The 19,935-nt window shown below is 45.2% G+C and overlaps 1 protein-coding gene across 1 annotated transcript in view; it reads left to right on the forward strand.

Annotated features, from left to right (window-relative positions):
- Positions 1-19,935, forward strand: part of LOC144797757 (IgGFc-binding protein-like) — a 283,418-nt gene that overhangs the window by 67,651 nt on the left and 195,832 nt on the right. The window contains exons 13-16 of the mRNA XM_078668518.1: positions 1,908-2,045; positions 13,875-14,039; positions 15,435-15,532; positions 19,836-19,914. Coding sequence (XP_078524644.1) covers positions 1,908-2,045; positions 13,875-14,039; positions 15,435-15,532; positions 19,836-19,914 — 480 coding nt within the window. The remainder of the gene's footprint in view (positions 1-1,907; positions 2,046-13,874; positions 14,040-15,434; positions 15,533-19,835; positions 19,915-19,935) is intronic.

Genomic DNA, 19,935 nt, shown 5'->3' on the forward strand with positions numbered 1-19,935 from the left:
CTATATGCTGATGATACTCAAATTTACTTGGAAGTCTCCTCTGTTAACCCCTTCCCTGTGGAGATAATTCCTTCGCTGTGCTGGGGGGCGGGGGGGCGCGCACAGCACCCCGGTGCTCGTAACGAGCTCAGCTCGTCACGCAGCATGGTGGCGCTGTGCTCATGACGAGCTCAGCTCGTCACGGCCACACCCATTTCTGTAGAACGTTCAGCACAGCGGAGGAATTAGACCCGCGTGTGAGCGTTGCGGCCGTTATGACCAGCTCAGCTCGTCATGAGCACACGGCCACCGTGGCTCATGACGAGCAGCTCGTCATGAGCATGGGAGGGGTTAAAGACATTCAAAGACTCAACGACATACTGAGGGAAGTGCAACTTTGGCTGTAAAGTAACCACTTAAAACTGAATCCGGACAAAACTGAATTACTCCTCATATCGAACAAAGAAGAGAACCCACAAATGGTCAATTGGTTAAAAGCTATCAATGTGCTCAATGTGAACCTCACCCTGGCCGACTCTGTTAAATCATTAGGCATCACGCTAGACCCAAAACTGGACATGACCAAATACATTAAGAACTCGGCTAAGAGCACCTTCCTCAACCTGAAGGTACTGAACAAAATAAAACCTTTCATCCCGCCCAAAGATCTCAAACATGCCACCCAATCATTGGTGCTGTCAAGATTAGCCTATGGAAATGCAGCCCTCTCGGGAATAGCTAAATCTGAAAACAACTCTCAACGCGGCTTCCAGAATGGTCATCGGAATCAAGAAATTTGATCACATCTCACCTGCACTCAGAGAGCTCAAGTGGCTACCGGTAGAAATGAGGACGAACTTCAGAACAGCCTGCCTCACACACAAAGCCCTACACACCGGCAAACCCGAATATCTGTCTGCCAACTCAAAAAAGCAGGTCAGACCAGGAACCTCAGAAGCTCTAACACCCTACTCCTCATCCTGCTGAAATCAGGAAAACAAAAAACCACTGCCAGCTCCTGCAGCGGAAATGCGCCCAAAATCTGGAACTCTATTCCCCCTCACATCAGAACTATTCCCTCCTTTGCTAAATTTAAAAGTCAGCTCAAAATCCTGTTCCTCGATCGATCCCTAGCGAACCGATAGGAGCAGTCTGAGTGCTGAAGTAGACACCTCACTCCTCTCCGACGCTGTGTCAACAAGACCCCGAACAGGAACTCTTCATCATTGACATTATTCATATTTTTATTCTGAATTTCCTGCTTTATTGTATTATGTTTTGCTCTGTCTTGATCTGCTCTGTAACTGATGTAAAGTGTTCCGATACCCTCCTGTCAGCGCTATATAAAACTTCTAAAATAAAATGAATAAAATCTAAAATGCATTGCTCTACCCTATGGATTCAGTGTTCTGCCTTATGCGCAGGGAGCCTTGGATGCATTGTTCTGCCCTCTTGGTTGTGTTTGTGCTGCTTCACCCCCAGGTCACTGGATCTCAGGCCGCCTTTGATCCTTGAGAAGAGAAGCACGGGTGTTGGGATCTCGTAATTAGAGAGTTCGCCGGTGAATGGTTCTTTCCTAGCTGAGTGTTTGTACCTGCTTTGGATAGTGCCTTCCTTGCATGCAGCTCTGGCTGTGTTTGCTCTGTTTCACCCCAGGTCACTGGATATCAGGCCGCCTAGGCGTCCAGAGAAGCATGGGTGTTGGGATCTCGTGAGTAGAGATTGCGTCCATGATTGGTTCTTTCCTACCCAGGTGCTCTCATGGGGGCTACTTCTGGGATGGTCTAGATACTGGGGTAACTTGATATTTTGTCTGGTTCAGCTTGTGGTGCATCTGACTGTTAAGAGAGGTCCTTCCTGGGAACAAATGTGGCTGCTTTGCTCACCAGGCATGGTCTGATAACCACCCTCTTCTTCTCCTCACCCAGCGTGTCTCGCCAGCTGTGATTTCGACACTCAGGGCGACCTCTGTGGCTGGGAAGACCCCGGGCTCGCTTGGGAGCAGTGGAACGGCCCAACCGAGACCCCCGGAACTGGTCCAGACGATGACTTCTCCAAGCCCGGAAGTGAGTAGAATCCAAGGGGTCCCTTTCTTCTGCACCAAGCCCTGGTCCAGGGGCCCATCCCAGCCCCACCTGGGTCTCTCTGGGGGGACTTGACACCTGAACTCCACCTACTCCCTGAACCTCATGAAAGATTGACAGAGAGTAGGGGAAAGAGCAGAGCTCTCAAGTGCACCCTACTTTTGTTGAGTTCACACAATATTTTGCACATTTTTAGTTTGAACATTCTTGCCTCATTCCCACGTGGCTCAACGGAAGGTTGAGTTTGGAGCAGTAAATTAATGCCATGGGACCACCATTCTAAGTATGAAAGGCTGAGGGCAGTGGGCGGGATGGATGGAGGGGGGGAGTGAGGGTCTTCACACGCTTTATCTTTGCAAGGTTCAAGCTGGCTCTGAGTGCACCCTCGAGACCACAGCCACGGATGCACTCTCTGGAGTGTCATCACTCTCTCGTAGTCTGTGTCCAGCTCTTCCCTGTTTGTGATATTTTCTGTCCTACATCATTACAACACCCTAGAAATACCACATACACAGGTGTGGCTGCAAAGGGAACTCTAAGGATGGGCAGTCAATGGAGCCACATGTTGTCCTCAAGGGTGGTCATGTTCTAATGCTATTGCCTTCTGCCCTGGGTATTAACACAGGTTTTATCTGATGTTAATTTCCCATCCTACAAATGTTTACCTAAACGGATGTAAGGGCACATTAAGGGGTATTGATGGCGGGTGGAGTTACCTGCTCAATTACCATACTTACCTAGGCCCATAAACATACACACTTTGAACAGGTAAATCCGGTTTAACCATTTGCCAATCAGGTTTTTTTTATTTTACTTTAGGACTTGTACCTATACACTTTGACTTACCAATCCTTGTCACCTGTAATTAAGTCCTAAGGGATCAAGAGTGTTAGAATAATAGGTAGAAAAATAACATTTCATTTATCTTCATAAGATAACCACATACTCGGGGAAAGTTTAAACACTTTATCTATGCAAAGTCTTAAATGTCACAATCCATATAGAAGCAATTAAAACCTTTTCAATTAGAACAGTAATGATTAAAGCAATGATATTTAGAAATAGTATGAGACTTCTTTTAGGCATTGAAACATAGGGATGGCGAGAAAAGGAAACAATACAATGACATACCCACACATATTAATATTTACCTAGAATGGTGTGAAGACCAACCTTGGCCACGGGCTGGGACAAAGAAACAGGACTCCCGATAGTTTAGGTGCCAGCAGGATAAAACAGGTGAAGACCAGAACCAAGACAGGTGCGGACTAATATGGATCAGGACAGGACAGATGCAGGTCAGGACAGGTACCCTCAGCTAAAGTCCAACACCAGCGTCACACCCTTCTCTGCGGCTAACAGCCGGACCCCGATTGGGTTATCGATTCTTCTCCCTCAGACCCTGATTCATTTATCGATTCTTCTGACAGAGTGCTCCGCCAGCACCTCTGCTCTCGATCTATTGAGTGCGTTCAGGCAGTGACAGGCCAGCTATTCGGAAAAGTCAGACAATCTAACTAGCTAAGCCTACCTTCATTATACCATTTTCCAGGGCAATGTACCACGCCCCCAGTGTTGCGAATTTGTGTATTCCCTTGATTTGATTGGTCAAAAGACGAGGAGAGGTCATCACACCATACCAGATATGATATAACTTCATTCAATATTCAGAATCAATGCTTCCCGCCCATAATTTTATTTTCCCATGCACTTTTATTCCACCGAGCAATGAATGTTTCAATAATAAATACAATGTAGTCGATTAAGCTTCCTCTCGAGAGGTCAGAAGGTAAAGTTCCCAAGAACTTCGCGGGTAAGTCAGGACTTGGCGGTGTTTCAATGCCAATGCTTCAGGGATTTTGAGTTCTTCTGCGCAGACGCAGCTTTTTCAATATGGAGTTCAGCAATGACACATCAGGCCCAAATACAAGCTAGTCGCAAAATCAAAGACAAAACAATTTAGAACACAAGAATAAATTAATGCACTGTATACCACTTATCTCTACATTATTCCCATTACTTTATTGTAACTATGGCATTAATAGTTAAGCAGAACGAACAAAGTTTAGTTAGAGCAATAGCAGGTGCTTTAGTATGTAAAACATGAAGCTGTGGTGTTGGGTTCAAATCAGGCCTACATACTCTGCTAAATTCTCGAACACCTTAGTATAGAAGTTGGCACGGACACTGGAAAAGGTAAAAGACAAGTTTATTAAGACCCCATGGGGTGGTGATACATTCCTACAGCACCCTTCGGCAATGTAAGAAGTAGCACACCGAACATCGATGTGCGACCTCTTTTATACAATTTAATAGCAATAAAAAGATAGGCGGTTACAAGTTACACATTTTAGGTACATATAAGGTCATTTTTGGAACACAGCCAGCACGTGGGAGGAGTTAAACAGCACTGGTCAGTTAATATGCACATTCCTAAAGAGTGACCAGTTGATGCATAGTGCGCATGTGCGCTTGACCAGTACTAAAAATAGCCTGTTGCCGAGCAGAATAGTGACCATGGGTATCGAGAAAGGACGAAAGGGCACACTGACCACGAGGCAGCGTGTTCATAGGAAACGGAAGGTAGAAGGATTCAAAATGGCACCCGTTCATTTTGGTCAAGTTAACAGAAAAGACCGTGTAGCTGTGCTAAACGCTAACTCAGGAGCTGCCAAAACACGACAGACGGCCCTTTTAGCGTTTAGCAAAAGCTACCTCATAGCGAACATAGTCAGAATGTTCGTCCTCAATGTCAATAGCCATTATTTTTAATACTTCATCATTGATCAGTTTCTCTTGCTTGACAGTAGCTCGTTTGGACGGAATACAGGCTGTGATACATACAGAACATAATGTAGGGCCACATTGAATACATAAACAAAGGAAAAATAGTACTCCAATAAAAACACAGAGAATCGTTAATAATTTCCAACCCCAAGTACTAAGCAGAGTCCAGAACCAACCAGAAAAGGTCCATGTTCCATTTTCTGGGTGGATCTCAGCAGCTATCTTATGTAATCTTGTAATCGAATCATATACAGAAGGTGAGTTATCTGGCACGTACACGCAACAACTACTTCCGATGACGCGGCATGCTCCACCCCTGTCAGCTAATATCACATCTAGAACCATTCGATTCTGGAGCGCCACAATTCTGGTAATTTGCAATTCCTCAGTAATATTCCCTAAAGCGGAGGCTGTTTCATTGGCAACGGCTTCCACCACACGTGTAAGCCGCCTTATCTTCCTGCTATTCAGTGCAGCTCCTACGAATGAGAATAACCCTAAATTGAAATCTACATATTGTTGCAACGTAGTATCAGTCTGGTCTATTTCATCAAGATCTATTGTTCGTTTCACTCTATTCAATATGAAATCATGGTATAGAACATAATCATTGTGGTACATGGGAGGAGCAATAAATACAGGTGGTAATACAAAAGCTACATAACACGTTCCCAACCATCCCAATGGTAGACGATGGTATCCCTTATTTCCGCAAACGAAATATGTGTTACGTGAAGCTATAAATGCAATTCCAGTCGGTGTATCAAAGGTAAGTGTAATATTACATTCACTACGGCCTACAGGGATTGTACCTTTATTTCTAATACACAAATCTGCTTTTGTATCGATAACTGTTATTATATGCATGCTCGTCACATTTGTAAGTCTTTGATTCGTATATACACGAGGTGTAGAAACATTGTCCGGACGATATTCTTCCCATTCGAATTTAGTTCCTTCAGCGTGTGGGTAGCCATCTTTATCGTTATAGCATATTTTGTTCAACCGAAAAAGTAGTCCACCTTTCGTTGGCCATCGCAGAGTAAAAAGGAGAGTGTACCAAGCATGACAAGAACCATTATGAGAAAACGGGAGAGGAATGAGTGGTGTTCCTCCCTTCTTCTGATGTCCGGGCAACATTCCACATACCCAACAATTGGAAGTATTGGTCATATTATGAGTATGATGCAAAATCTTAATAAAACTGTTATTCAAATAAGTCTGCCTATGTCTTTCTTCATGAAAAGGCAGAGTGAAATGAAAATGTTCAGATGGACTTGGAGTGGTGGGCAGCAAATGTTCTCGTACAGGAAACAACAGTTCTATAGTCCAAGCTAATACTGCGATCACCACTACGGTCAAGACAAACAAAACAGCACCAAGAATTCTCCCTTTTCGTGTCAGAGGAGATGCCATAGTAAAATAATACTTCTTCAAAAGCAACACTAAGCGAAAAGAGAAAAAAAAAACCCGATGGTTCTGGACTGAGGCTGCCGTTGATTTGTTCTCCGGGATTCAAGACGGGTGTCGCTACACTGGACAGAACTGATCCCCCCCCCTTGATATTCCCGGCTTCCGTTTCACAAACCTCAGAGCGGTCACCAACCAGTTTCAAAAAGAACACAAAAGAAATCTTATTTCCTAAGGCGTAGATTATATTTCACTTTATCAGGAACAACGTGGTCCGGGAAGGCTCCCTCCAATTCATCAGGCGTGACAGCTGGGCTCTTTTCTGTATCCAAAATCTTTCTGTAATCGGATAGCACCACAGGGCTCACCAAATCCGGAGAGACACGTCGGCAATGCGTTGAATGAATCCACCGCTTCTTATTAGTGACTCTCACAGCAGTTCGCGTAGCCAGCAGCACTTGCTCAGGACCATGCCATCTCGGTTCCAAACTGCTAGATCGCTCAAAGACTTTGACCATCACGTGGTCCCCAGGGCGGAGATCGTGAGCCTCACCAGCAGAGTTATCAGGGAGCGCCTCTCGAACCTGTTGATGAATAGAAAGCAAATCATTTGTTAATCGTGCCAGATAATCGTTCATCATTATACAAGGCATATCATGTATCAAACGAGGTTTTGGAACTCCCCAAATGTTCATAGGCCTTCCAAACACCACTTCATAGGGTGTGAGGCCAGATCGAGAATGGGGCACTGATCGAATGGACAGCAATGCCAGAGGCAAAGCGTCCGGCCATTTCAGAGATGTCGATGCCACTATCTTTGCTAGCTTCAGCTTCAGAGTTGCATTGTATCTCTCTACTAAACCTGCTGATTGCGGATGAAAGACAGCATGGAATCGTTGCTTGATTCCCAATCCTTTCAGGACGTATTCCACTACTTTCCCAATGAAATGAGGGCCATTATCACTCCACATAAGTTTACAAACACCATAACGCGGGAAGTACTCCTTGAGTAACACCTTAGCTGTTGTCAATGCTGTATTGTCTTTCGTAGGGTAAGCCTCAATCCATTTACTGAAGGCACACACCACTACTAGGACATACCTGAGATTATTACAGCGTTCCAGCTGGATGTAATCCATTTGTAGTACTTCGAATGGTGCAGTAGGTGGAACAAACCCTCCTTTAGGAGTATGAGTCCCTTGTCCAGGATTGTGCTGCAAACATATCAGACAGGTCTGCACTACTCTCTTAGCCGTGCTAGCAATGTCAGCATTTTCCCAAACTCGTGTAAGCAATTTAGTGATTGCGAGAGCTCCAATATGTGCCAGCCCGTGTGTCATTTGCACCATTGTTTGTAAATAGGCCATGGGTAGTTTCCATCTTTCCATATCTTTACTACGCCAGCAACCCTCATCATCCAATACTCCTTCGGTGGCCCATTTCACAAGTTCTGCCTCTGATGCTGACTTCTGTATATCTAATATTTCTTCTCTAGCATCATGCCACCGCTCAGCTTGTGACTTCACCACATACATGGGGAAATGATTTTGCAGCATAGCGGTCTCTCTCGCAATGCGGTCTGCGAAAGCATTGCCTTGCCCTATTTTGTCCGTCACCTTTTTGTGTGCACTGCACTTGACTATTGCAACTTTCTTTGGGCATAACAGTGCATTCAGGAGATCGCGTACCAATTCTCCATGCATGATATGTACTCCATGTGAAGTTAGGAATCCTCGTTCCTTCCAAAGTAGGCCAAAATCATGCACTACTCCAAAAGCATAACGACTATCCGTATAAATGTTCACACATAGTCCAGCACTTAACTCACATGCTTTCGTTAAGGCTATCAATTCGGCTGCTTGAGCCGATTTTTGGGGTATCCGTGCTGCTTCTACCACAGTCTTAAGTGTCGTGATTGCATAAGCTGCGGAAGTCGTACCATCTGGTAACCTCACGCACGATCCATCAACCCACAGTTCCCCATCTACATCTGGAAATGGCGTATCCTGTAAATCGATACGACCCTTTGTCTGTTCCTCAGTCAGAAAAACACAATCATGTTGTTCTTCCTTCTGGGTCCCAGCAACAGGATCCGGCAATAAAGTAGCAGGATTTAGTGTCGCACATCGTTTTAGTGTGATGTGCGGCGCCAACAACGTTAGCTCATATCCTGTCAGACGGGCACTGGTTAGATGCTGCGTTTTTGTTTGGTTCAGTAACGCATCTACCGCATGGGGAACTAGCACCAACAATTTGTGTGACAAAACTATTCCCTCACTTTGTCGTATCGCTACTGCTGTTGCTGCAACTGCTCGAAAGCATCCAGGCAATCCTCGAGCCACAGGGTCGAGTACCGCCGAGAAGTATGCACAAGGCCTCTGTTTGTCTCCATGTGTCTGCACTAACATTGACAATGCGCACCCATCCTTTTCATGTACATATAATGTAAAGATCTTCGTGTAATCAGGTGTACCCAACACTGGTGCAGAACAAAGAGCTTGTCTCAATTGCTCAAAAGCATTCTGACATTCATCCGACCATTCAATGGGAATCGGTGTATCTTTAGACAACAATGCCAACAATGGTTTAACGATATGTGAAAAACTCAATATCCATTGCCTACAAAAAGACGTCAAACCTATGAAGGCGCGAACATCTTTCTGAGTGCGAGGGACTGGAGTATCTAGGATTGCTTGAATTCGATCTGGTGTCAATGCACGGCCCTCCTTAGACAAAAGATGACCGAGGTAGGTCACCTTTGGTCTACAATATTGCAGCTTTTTCCTCGAAACTTTATGATTATGTTTGGCCAGAAAGGAAAGCAAAGAAAAGGTACTCTTCTCACATTGTTCTGGCGTGTCTGCAGCAAGTAAGATATCATCTACATATTGAATAAGAACCACTCCCTCTTGTAAATCGAAGGAATCAAGCTGTCTTTTTAATGCCTGACTATAAATGCTAGGACTTTCAGTATAGCCTTGAGGAACTCGACAGAATCTGTACGATTTATTATTTAATGTAAAACCGAAGAGATATCGACTATCAGGATGTACAGGGATCGAAAAGAAGGCATTTTTCAAATCGATGACTGTAAAAGTAGTTGCCGTCGATGGAACCAACGTAAGCAACGTGGTGATGTCAGACACCACCGGGTACTGAGGCACTACTATCTTGTTTATTTCCCTCAAATCAATAATAAACCGGTAAACCTTAGCATCTGTATCTCTTTTAAGGATCGGTAAAATTGGGCTATTGCAAACATTGTAGGGGACTTCCTCAACTACTCCTGCCGAAATCAAATCATTCACAATGTGTATCAAGGCAAGTTCACCTTCTCTAGAAATCTTATATTGCGGGACACGTGGCAGAGATACTCCCTCCTTTACAGTAATACGCACTGGAGGAATTAACATCTGTCCTACATCCGTATCCGAAGTGGCCCACAATGTTTCCGGTAAGGAGGCCAGGACTTCCGTTTCATGAAGAAAACACACTCGCTCCAGTTCTGGGTAATTCTCATTCAACACGACTCGCACTCCTTCTGGGGCACAGCGAATAGTAGCTCGGAAGTGTTTTAACATATCAAGTCCCATAATATTATCTGGTGTATTGGGGGACAACAAAAAGGGACAATGGGCAGCAAATTCATCAACATGAAATGCAACTGGTTGAGACAGTGGGCTAGAAGTAGGCGTTCCATCGAACCCTATTGCTGTAATTACCTCGCTAGACAGGGGAGCCCTAGGAACCAAGTGTTTGGACAAAGCGCTACGAGTAGCTCCTGTATCGACCAGAAATTGATCAGTAGAACCCAGAACATGTGCTTCTATGTATGGACCCCTCTGATCAACTGGTACCTCAACCGATCCCACACCCTGTCCTACGCAATCCTATGCATAATATTCATCCCGTTGTTCAGCAGGACCACCCTCATTTATCTGATATTGATTGCGATTATCAAACGTATTATAATCAGACTGACCACGACCCCTTGCTCCATATCCTCCACGATCATTCGTGCTAAAACCTCCTCGACCATTCGTACTAAAACCTCCTCTTGACCCTCCATAATAAGTCCTAGACCTACCACTACCTCGTCCCCTCAAATTACGCTGCTCATGAAACACCAGACAGTCTGCAATCCAATGCCCAAACTGTTTGCAGTATGCACATTGATTCACAGAAATGTCAGAACGAGGGGGAGGAGCATTATTGTATGACCCTCGCCCTCTTCTATTGTTTCCCCTCGTAGCCTGAACCTGAGCTAACATTACCTTCGTCTTTAAATCCTTCACCTTCTTTTCACTACTTTCTTTCGCCTCCAATTCCTGCCTTTCATAATATTGAGCCATAGTCAATAAAGAAGCAGGGGTTGCTGTGGTCCATGAACTTTCACTCGCTTTTAATCGTTTCGCAATCTCCGGTAGGAGATTAGCCACATACTTATCAACGAATAAATGCCTGCCAGTATCTTCTGTCAATAATTGACCACTGTAATCATGGAACGCTTCCTCGAAGCGAGAGAAAAAATCAGAAACCGATTCATCCGCCTTCTGCTTACAAGAGGCTAATATAGTCCAATCAATCTTTTTAGCGGGAGCAAGAGTTTTTAGTTTTGTTAGTATGGCCCCTGGAAGGTCTAATATTAATTGACACGGCTTACATGCTGGTTCTCTGTCTAAATCAGCCTGAACAAGATCTTTCCAAGTGGCCCCGAGAGTTGTGAGGTCATCGAACCTGCGAATCGCTCTCCACATATCAGGGGGCAATATCAACCCGAAGAATAAATCAATATCAACTAACGTCATGATACATGAAGAAATTGCACTTTCAACATTTTCATAAAAAGCCGCAGGATTTTTACGGGGATCAGGTAAAGCATTTTTAAGCGCCATAACATCTGCTCTATTCCAAGGCGTATAAACCCAATTATATACAAAATACCCTTTCGCATCTTTCGATCTTTTATCGTCATCTGTGCCTTCCCCTTTATGAGGGACATATAAAGGCGCAGCTTCTCGCATAGGTCTAACATTAATCGCAGCGATCTTATCTGTTTCAAAGATAGAGCATTCTTTGGATATCCCCGTCGCTCCGGACGTAGATGACTTCTTCGACTTTCCCAACTCCCGTAGTCGTGTCGCCTCATTACGCAGTTCAATCAAACGCTTGAAGAAGTCGTCCGCATCTGAAAGAACAAAAAGACCTTTACGAAAATTCTCACGACTCTTGGATATCTCCTTTGGCTCTAACTCAGTAGAATATTTTCTAAACCGCTCAACAACTTCCTCTCCAAAATGATCTAGAAAATACAGTCGTTCCTTATCAGGCCACTGTTTCATTAGGTCAGTAACGTCAGAAACAGTAACAGTATTAATATTTAGCTTTCGTGCAAATGAGCGTAATTCCGCAGTTCGTTCCGCATGTAACCTGGTACGCTGTGTTCGATCACTATCCTCATCCGAGTCCTCGTTCGGAGCCGTAGGTACGACGTACGGAGGCGGACAACGATCTAGTAAGGAAAAATCATCTGTTTCATTAGTAAGGACCGGATAAAGAGGACGCCTGATAGGGAATTGACCATTAACCTGTAAATTTCGTTCTCGTCTCTCCCTCTCTTTCTTTTCCTGTAATTCCTTCTCCTGTAGCTGTAAAGCTTTATCATGTGTAGCCTTCTGCTGCACTTTCTCCGCCAAGGCTATCTCACGCTTTGCTCGTTCACGCACCTCTTTCTCCCACATACGCACACAATCAAACATATCTTGCCTAGACCTTCGCTGAAACAAACACTGTTCTACATACTGTACCTTTCGAAGGTCAAACGACCCATATAGTGGCCACTGTAATTCACGATCGTTTTTAGTATACTTATGCCATAACGTACTATACATTATAGGTGGAATACCGAACTTGACATACATTTCACGATTTGGAGTCCCCTCTGGGGGAGCCGGCTGCTTTTCACTTAATCGATAATTGGTACCATTTTCAGAACAGCACATCCTACGGAGTGTGCTAAAAACAGGCATGTTTCAAAAAGCACCACGAAAACGTAATACTTCAAAATGACACCTACCACGGTGCACTGTTCTAATCAAATAAATCAGAGAAATATCCCTACATGCCTGCCTATGTGAGGTGCACTCCACATATTCAAATTCAAATTCAAAGATTCAAAACGTTAGCTAACAACAAATTCAAATTCAAATTCAAAGTTTCAAAAAGCCATAGCAAGTGTCAGTAGACTACCTCACCTAAAAGCTTACCAGGTATATTTTCAAACGTCCAAAGTCCAACTGCCAAGTTCTGTGGTCAAATCAGCCAAAACGGCACGTCACGACAATCCAAGATCAGAATCTCAGTCGAAGACCGGCGCCACCTGGAAGGTCAGATCGGAAGGAAGGGAAAACACACCGTGGGTGCCGAGACTCGGGTCACTCAATGGCAGCGATCGCGTCCATGGCGAGTTTCCAGACCTTCGTCACGACCTCTCCTTCGGGCATCCGAGTCGCCGATGAGTCCCTTCGTGGTCGCCAATTGTGGTGTTGGGTTCAAATCAGGCCTACATACTCTGCTAAATTCTCGAACACCTTAGTATAGAAGTTGGCACGGACACTGGAAAAGGTAAAAGACAAGTTTATTAAGACCCCATGGGGTGGTGATACATTCCTACAGCACCCTTCGGCAATGTAAGAAGTAGCACACCGAACATCGATGTGCGACCTCTTTTATACAATTTAATAGCAATAAAAAGATAGGCGGTTACAAGTTACACATTTTAGGTACATATAAGGTCATTTTTGGAACACAGCCAGCACGTGGGAGGAGTTAAACAGCACTGGTCAGTTAATATGCACATTCCTAAAGAGTGACCAGTTGATGCATAGTGCGCATGTGCGCTTGACCAGTACTAAAAATAGCCTGTTGCCGAGCAGAATAGTGACCATGGGTATCGAGAAAGGACGAAAGGGCACACTGACCACGAGGCAGCGTGTTCATAGGAAACGGAAGGTAGAAGGATTCAAAATGGCCCCCGTTCATTTTGGTCAAGTTAACAGAAAAGACCGTGTAGCTGTGCTAAACGCTAACTCAGGAGCTGCCAAAACACGACAAAGCGGCCATCTCTAATCTAGTGCGCAGCTGCAAGAAATTCCCCCCAAGCAAAGATACGTCACACCACGTGAGTGTGGCAGACGCATGCGCAGAAAGTTTCCCGCTTTTTCGGTGGCCATTTTAATGCATTCGAGTTATTGTTAGTACCAGCACATAGACAAGCTTCCTCAGCTTACTAGTATGTCGTGTGGTGCATTTATTAGTACGACGAAACATGTTGATTAATACATTACTTGTTATTTCGAGAGGGGCAGTAAGGTTATTAGCTCCCACCACCCTAACAGTATCCAACAGTCAAATAAACACACCCAGTTTCTGTGTCTGCTTCTTGTGCCCGACACTGACCCTACGGTACAGACAAACAGTAGCTGGTAATTGCTGCTGTCCAGGAATTTGATTGGATCAGACAATCTCAGCATCCTTGTGTAGAGTTAATGATGCATCTATGTTCCTGGGCATTTTTGAACCTTGAAGCAATCTCTGTTCCTTGTCTCTCCCCAGCTGGTCTTTACATGCTAATGGATTCAGGATGGGGGACTCCCGGTCAGAAGGGGACCCTCGTGAGCCCCTCGTACAGCTCTCCCGGATGCTTGGAGCTCCGCTTCCGGTACTTCTTGTACGGACCCTCGGCCAACGTGAGGATGAGTGTTTACGCCAGTAATACAGGTAAGGCCTCGATGGAGCCACAGGTATGCTTGTTTGGGAAAAAGTTGGTTTATCTTTGCAGCCTATGAGAGTGCAGGGACATAATGGGCCCGCCTCCCTGCTTCTCCCCAGAGTTTACAGCACTATACACGACTAATCCATTTAGGGGTACCAGATGGCTTCATGCTCCAGGGCACAACATTTCCAGTCATGTGGTGTGTTATACCTGCTGGTCAACTAGGGTGACTGTGTGAGAGAATGTTGGTGAGTGGAATGTTGGTGAGTGGAATGTTGGTGAGTGGAATGTTGGTGAGTGGAATGTTGGTGAGTGGAATGTTGGTGAGTGGAATGTTGGTGAGTGAAATGTTGGTGAGTGGAATGTTGGTGGGTGGAATGTTGGTGAGTGGAATGTTGGTGAGTGGAATGTTGGTGAGTGTGTGAGTCAGTTGGTTGATGGGCCATCCTCATCGCTAGTGTTAAAATGAAGGAGGTCATGTAGACTGGTCATGTAGGTAAAGGTTATGGATTTTTTCTTTATGGGGGATAACAGCAACAACCGACGATAATTATCGCTACGCGCACTTAGCGCTAGGATAATTATCGCCGGCTATCACTGGAGTCTATCGCAGAGATAGCGTGCTATCAGCAGCGCTTATCTCCAAAGCGATAGAAATCCAAGCTTTAGCTACAAAACAGTGCGATTATCGCTGGAAATCCAGCGATAATCGCACTGCGACCAGTGGTACCTTGATGATAGGGCAGGGTGGTAATATCCAAATTCCCATGGATATTATGGCTAAGTCAGCTTTGAAGCAGGCGTAATGAAACCTGCGTTAAGCGCAGTTAGCGCTACTTTTAACATCACTAGACTAGAGCCCTGATGAAGTTCCAGGAATGTATGGAACAAAACGCATTGGCTGGGTTTTAACGTTTATACTGAAGAATAATAATAAAGGAGATATTTTGAAATCTATACTGGAATTTGAATCTTTCCTGGTGCACCTTCTTATATTTTGTAAGTCTTGTTAGGTAAATCTCTTTTTTGGAGAAAATTTCCTTTGTCCATCCAAATTTGCTCTAGTGATCCTATTTCCTTGGATTGTTTCTCACTTCCTGGGTTATTCCTACTCTGTTTTCCTCCGAGCCAATCATTGCTGTTTGTGCTTTCCCGCCCCCTTACCTAGCCAGTTGTTAGTAGTAGGGTAAGGAGTCTGCCTTGGTGACTGCATTTTCCCTAGACCATTGCTTCTCTTCCTCTTGGCAGACAGGACTCTGTGTACAGGGGCCTTCTCGCAGGCGGCGCAGTCGCGAGGGAAACATGGCAGACACCCCTGGCTCCAAAGAGGTCTGCAAGTGGCTCAGTTTCATGTGACGTGTGCTGTGAATATTAATAATGTGATTTCTTTGTCTAAACAGGTGTAGCACCTGGAAGCGCCCTATTCACCTTGATGGGGAACCAAGGAAAAGAGTGGAAGCTAGCGGTAGTGCCGTACTCCAGCACCCGCAATGTCACGGTAATTTGGCTGTGCTTGCATGTACTGATATCAAAGCAGTACCGGTCACCAACATTGTGCAAGGGGACAACTGCCATGTGGGGGACAGACACATACATACATAAGATAATGACTACCTATAGTGGCCATAGCAACATGACATGGAGTGCTTAGTTTAGGTGCATCACTAGGTATAGTACTACAGTGCTTATCGTCAGCTCATTACTACGTAACTGCTAGGTGGCAGCTCATTACTACGTAACTGCTGGGTGGCAGCTCATTACTACGTAAACTGCTGGGTGGCAGCTCATTACTAAGTAACTGCTGGGTGACAGCTCAATACTACGTAAACTGCTGGGTGGCAGCTCATTACTAAGTAACTGCTGGGTGGCAGCTCATTACTAAGTAACTGCTGGGTGGCAGCTCATTATTATTGCATGAACTGCTAGGTGGCAGCTCATTACTACATAACTGCTAGGTGGCAGTACATTACTATGCAACTGCTAGGTGGCAGCTCATTACTACATAACTGCTAGGTGGCAGCACATTACTATGCTACTGCTAGGTGGCAGCTCATTACTACATAACTGCTGGGCGGCAGCTCATTATTGTATAAACTGCTAAGTGGCAGCTCATTACTATGTAAATGCTAGGTGGCAGCTCATTACTACGTAACTGCTGGGCTGCAGCTCATTATTTCGTAAACTGCTAGGTGGCAGGTCATTACTATATAAATGCTAGGTGGCAGCTCATTACTATGTAACTGCTGGGTGGCAGCTCATTACTTCGTAACTGCTGGGTGGCAGCTCATTACTATGTAACTGCTGGGTGGCAGCTCATAACTCCGTAACTGCTGGGTGGCAGCTAATTACTATGTAACTGCTGGGTGGCAGCTCATTACTATGTAACTGCTGGGCGGCAGCTCATTACTATGTAACTGCTGGGTGGCAGCTCATTACTCTGTAACTGTTAGGTGGCAGCTCATTACTCCGTAACTGCTGAGTGGCAGTTCATTACTATGTAACTGCTAGGTGGCCGTTCATTACTTTGTAATAGCTAGGTGGCAGCTCATTTCTCCGTAACTACTGGGTGGCAGCTCATTACTCCGTAATAGCTAGATGGCTGCTTATTACTCTGTAACTGCTGGGTGGCAGTTCATTACTACGTGACAGCTAGGTGGCAGCTCATTAATCCGTAACTGCTGGGTGGCAGCTCATTACTACTTACCTGCTGAGTGGTAGCTCATTACTAAGTAACTGCTAGGTGGCAGCTCATTGCTGCATAAACTGCTAGGAGTCAGCTCATTACTGCATACACTGCTATGTGGTAGCGCTTTACTGCCTAACAGCTAGGTGGCAGCTCATTACTGCATAAACTGCTAGGTGGCAGCTCATTACTACAAAACTGCTAGGTGGCAACTCATTAATGCATAAACTGCTTGGTGACTGCTCATTACTACATGAACTGCTAGGTGGCTGCTTGTTGGACAATGCAGAGAGTCTTAATGATGTGCTGGCTTGGAAGGGGAGCTAGTGAAGAGATCTTATTAGATGGGTAACTAGAGCATGGTGAGGTACCAAGGGGACTGACTATCGAGCTACTGTAAGTTGAGTTATTTGAAGTCTCTCCAATAGGTTTTCTTTGATGCTCAAATAGGCACCATTACATCACTCAAGTCTGGAGCCAATTAAACTGGATATTGTCAAACAACCACAGTCCTCAGACCTCAGATGGACTTTAGGGTTCATGTCCACATCAAGCAGGTGCAATTGGCGTTAACATGAGATACTTAGAAGTCCATCATTAATGAATATTTAAGATGGACTCCAGTGCTTTTAATTGAGTCTGATGGAGAAGCGCAAGGGCCAAAATCAGAAGTCCAGAGGGAAGAGTGCCAAAGGGAAGAATTGTTACCAGGGACCAGAACTCAAGTCCATGTTGAGTTTCAGCCAATGGGGTCCCGTCCATGCTCTAGCTTCAGATGAACAAAGCTGAGATGATCAGTCCTTACTGAGCTTCAGCCAATAGCGTCCTATCCACTCTGTAGCTTCAGACTAACAAAGCTGAGATGATCAGTCCTTATTGAGCTTCGGCCAGTGGTGTCCCGTCCACTCTGTAGCTTCAGACGAACAAAGCTGAGATGATCAGTCCTTACTGAGCTTCAGCCAATAGCATCCCATCCATTCTGTAGCTTCAGACTAACAAAGCTGAGAAGATCAGTCCTTACTGAGCTTCGTCCAATGGGGTCCCGTCCACTCTGTAGCTTCCGACCAACAAAGCTGAGATGATCAGGCCTTACTGAGCTTCGGCCAATGGGGTCCCGTCCATTCTGTAGCTTCAGACTAACAAAGCTGAGAAGATCAGTCCTTACTGAGCTTTGACCAATGGGGTCCTGTCGGTTCTGTAGCTTCAGTCGAACAAAGCTGAGATGATCAGTCCTTACTGAGCTTCGGCCAATGGGGTCCGTCCACTCTGTAGCTTCCGACTAACAAAGCTTAGATGATCAGTCCTTACTGAGCTTCGGCCAATGGGGTCCATCCATTCTGTAGCTTCCGACTAACAAAGCTGAGACGATCAGTCCTTACTGAGCTTCGGCCAATGGGGTCAGTCCATTCTGTAGCTTCAGACTAACAAAGCTGAGATGATCAGGCCTTACTCAGCTTCGACCAATAGGGTTCCGTCCATTCTGTAGCTTCAGACTAACAAAGCTGAGATGATCAGTCCTTACTGAGCTTCGGCCCATGGGGTCCGTCCATTCTGTAGCTTCAGACTAACAAAGCTGAGATGATCAGCCCTTACTGAGCTTCGGCCAATGGGGTCCGTCCATTCTGTAGCTTCCGACTAACAAAGCTGAGATGATCAGCCCTTACTGAGCTTCGGCCAATGGGGTCCATCCATTCTGTAGCTTCCGACTAACAAAGCTGAGATGATCAGTCCTTACTGAGCTTCAGCCAATGGGGTCCCGTCCATTCTATGGCTTCAGACGAGCAAAGCTGAGATGCTCAGTCCTTATTGGGCTAACGTCAGAGTTTAAACATTGTTTGCGTGTCATCAGCGTACATGTGTGGTAGAAGCCCATGAGAGCGAATAACGGCAGAGCAGATACCTACTAACGGGTATGGAGAAAGAACCAAACCCCACGGCATCCCTCAGTCCAGTGGCTTGGAGGTGGAAAGGAAAGAGCTAAGAGACTCTATTTGAGATCTAACTGAAGGAAAGGAAGTGAGCCACGTGGCCACCATCCCTCCTACACTGGCTGTAATGAGTTCCTGAATTTCTGGATTAGGGTGGACAGTGTCAAATGCCTCTTCTAGATCTAATACAATCAGAACTTTGACGCGGTCAACGTCCGCGCCCACCCATTGGTCGTCTAGCGCTACCGTGTGCTAGAAAGAGAATCGGCACTGAATAGTAACTCTAATAGTTGGATAATGTCTATAGGTAGGCCTTGGACTAGAGGCTGTAGTATTGTTGCCCATCAGTACAGTTGTAGGGCTCTCAATACTGAACGAGTTCATGCTTCCCCAGGAGCAGAACTTGATAGAAGCACAATCAGAGTTATCCAAGAAGTGTTTATCATCTATACATTACAATGTGCAGAATAAAGTACATACTATGGATATGCACTGAACCAGAAATAAAGTGTCATTTATTTGCAATCCAAGGTTGCTTAAGCTTGAGCAATGATGGTTAGACATACTAGAGTCCGGGTCTGGTGGCTCAGTGGACTAATGTGTCTACTGCAGGGGCCTGTGTTCAACCTCATGGTCACAGGTTCTAATCCTGGTGGGTCCACTCAGCCTTTCATCCATCTGAGGTCGATAACATGAGTACCATTGAGTTGGGTAACAATAAACATCTATTATTCAGTGTCAAGATACCCGTAGTGGTGAACGTGTGCCTTACAAATACGCATGTTATGTTAGAGAAAATGCAAAATGTATCCAAATAAAAAGTGAACTCAAAAAGCAAAGACAATTTGAGGTGAAATTCTATATTTATTTAAAGATAACTTCAGATAAATGTTGAAATAAATCTACAAACCGCAGCAGAGGGCGTTGTTACTGTCTTACAGCGCGTGTGCCGTCACCATGCTCTTACGACATTACCTTACAGGGTCAGTGCCGTGTTCAATGAGAAGGGAGCACATACATACAACCAGGCTGAGTGTGTCAGGGTTAGTGGTGACCGTGTAAATGTTTCTTTGTGAAACTCATGGTGCAGGATACAAGGGACATGGATGAGGGGGGAGGGTGCTGGCTCGCACAAGCCAGAACATTTCCACCTGGGTGCTCTGCCAATGCTTGTTTTCCTCTGCTTACAGTTCATCATAGAGGGAGTCTATGGAGAGGAGCCAGGGACGGACATAGCAGTGGACAGCGTCGAAATCTGCCCATGTCAAGGTAAAAAAAAACTATATGTAA

This window comes from Lissotriton helveticus, chromosome 12 (genome assembly GCF_964261635.1).
Source record: "Lissotriton helveticus chromosome 12, aLisHel1.1, whole genome shotgun sequence".
NCBI lineage: Eukaryota > Metazoa > Chordata > Amphibia > Caudata > Salamandridae > Lissotriton > Lissotriton helveticus.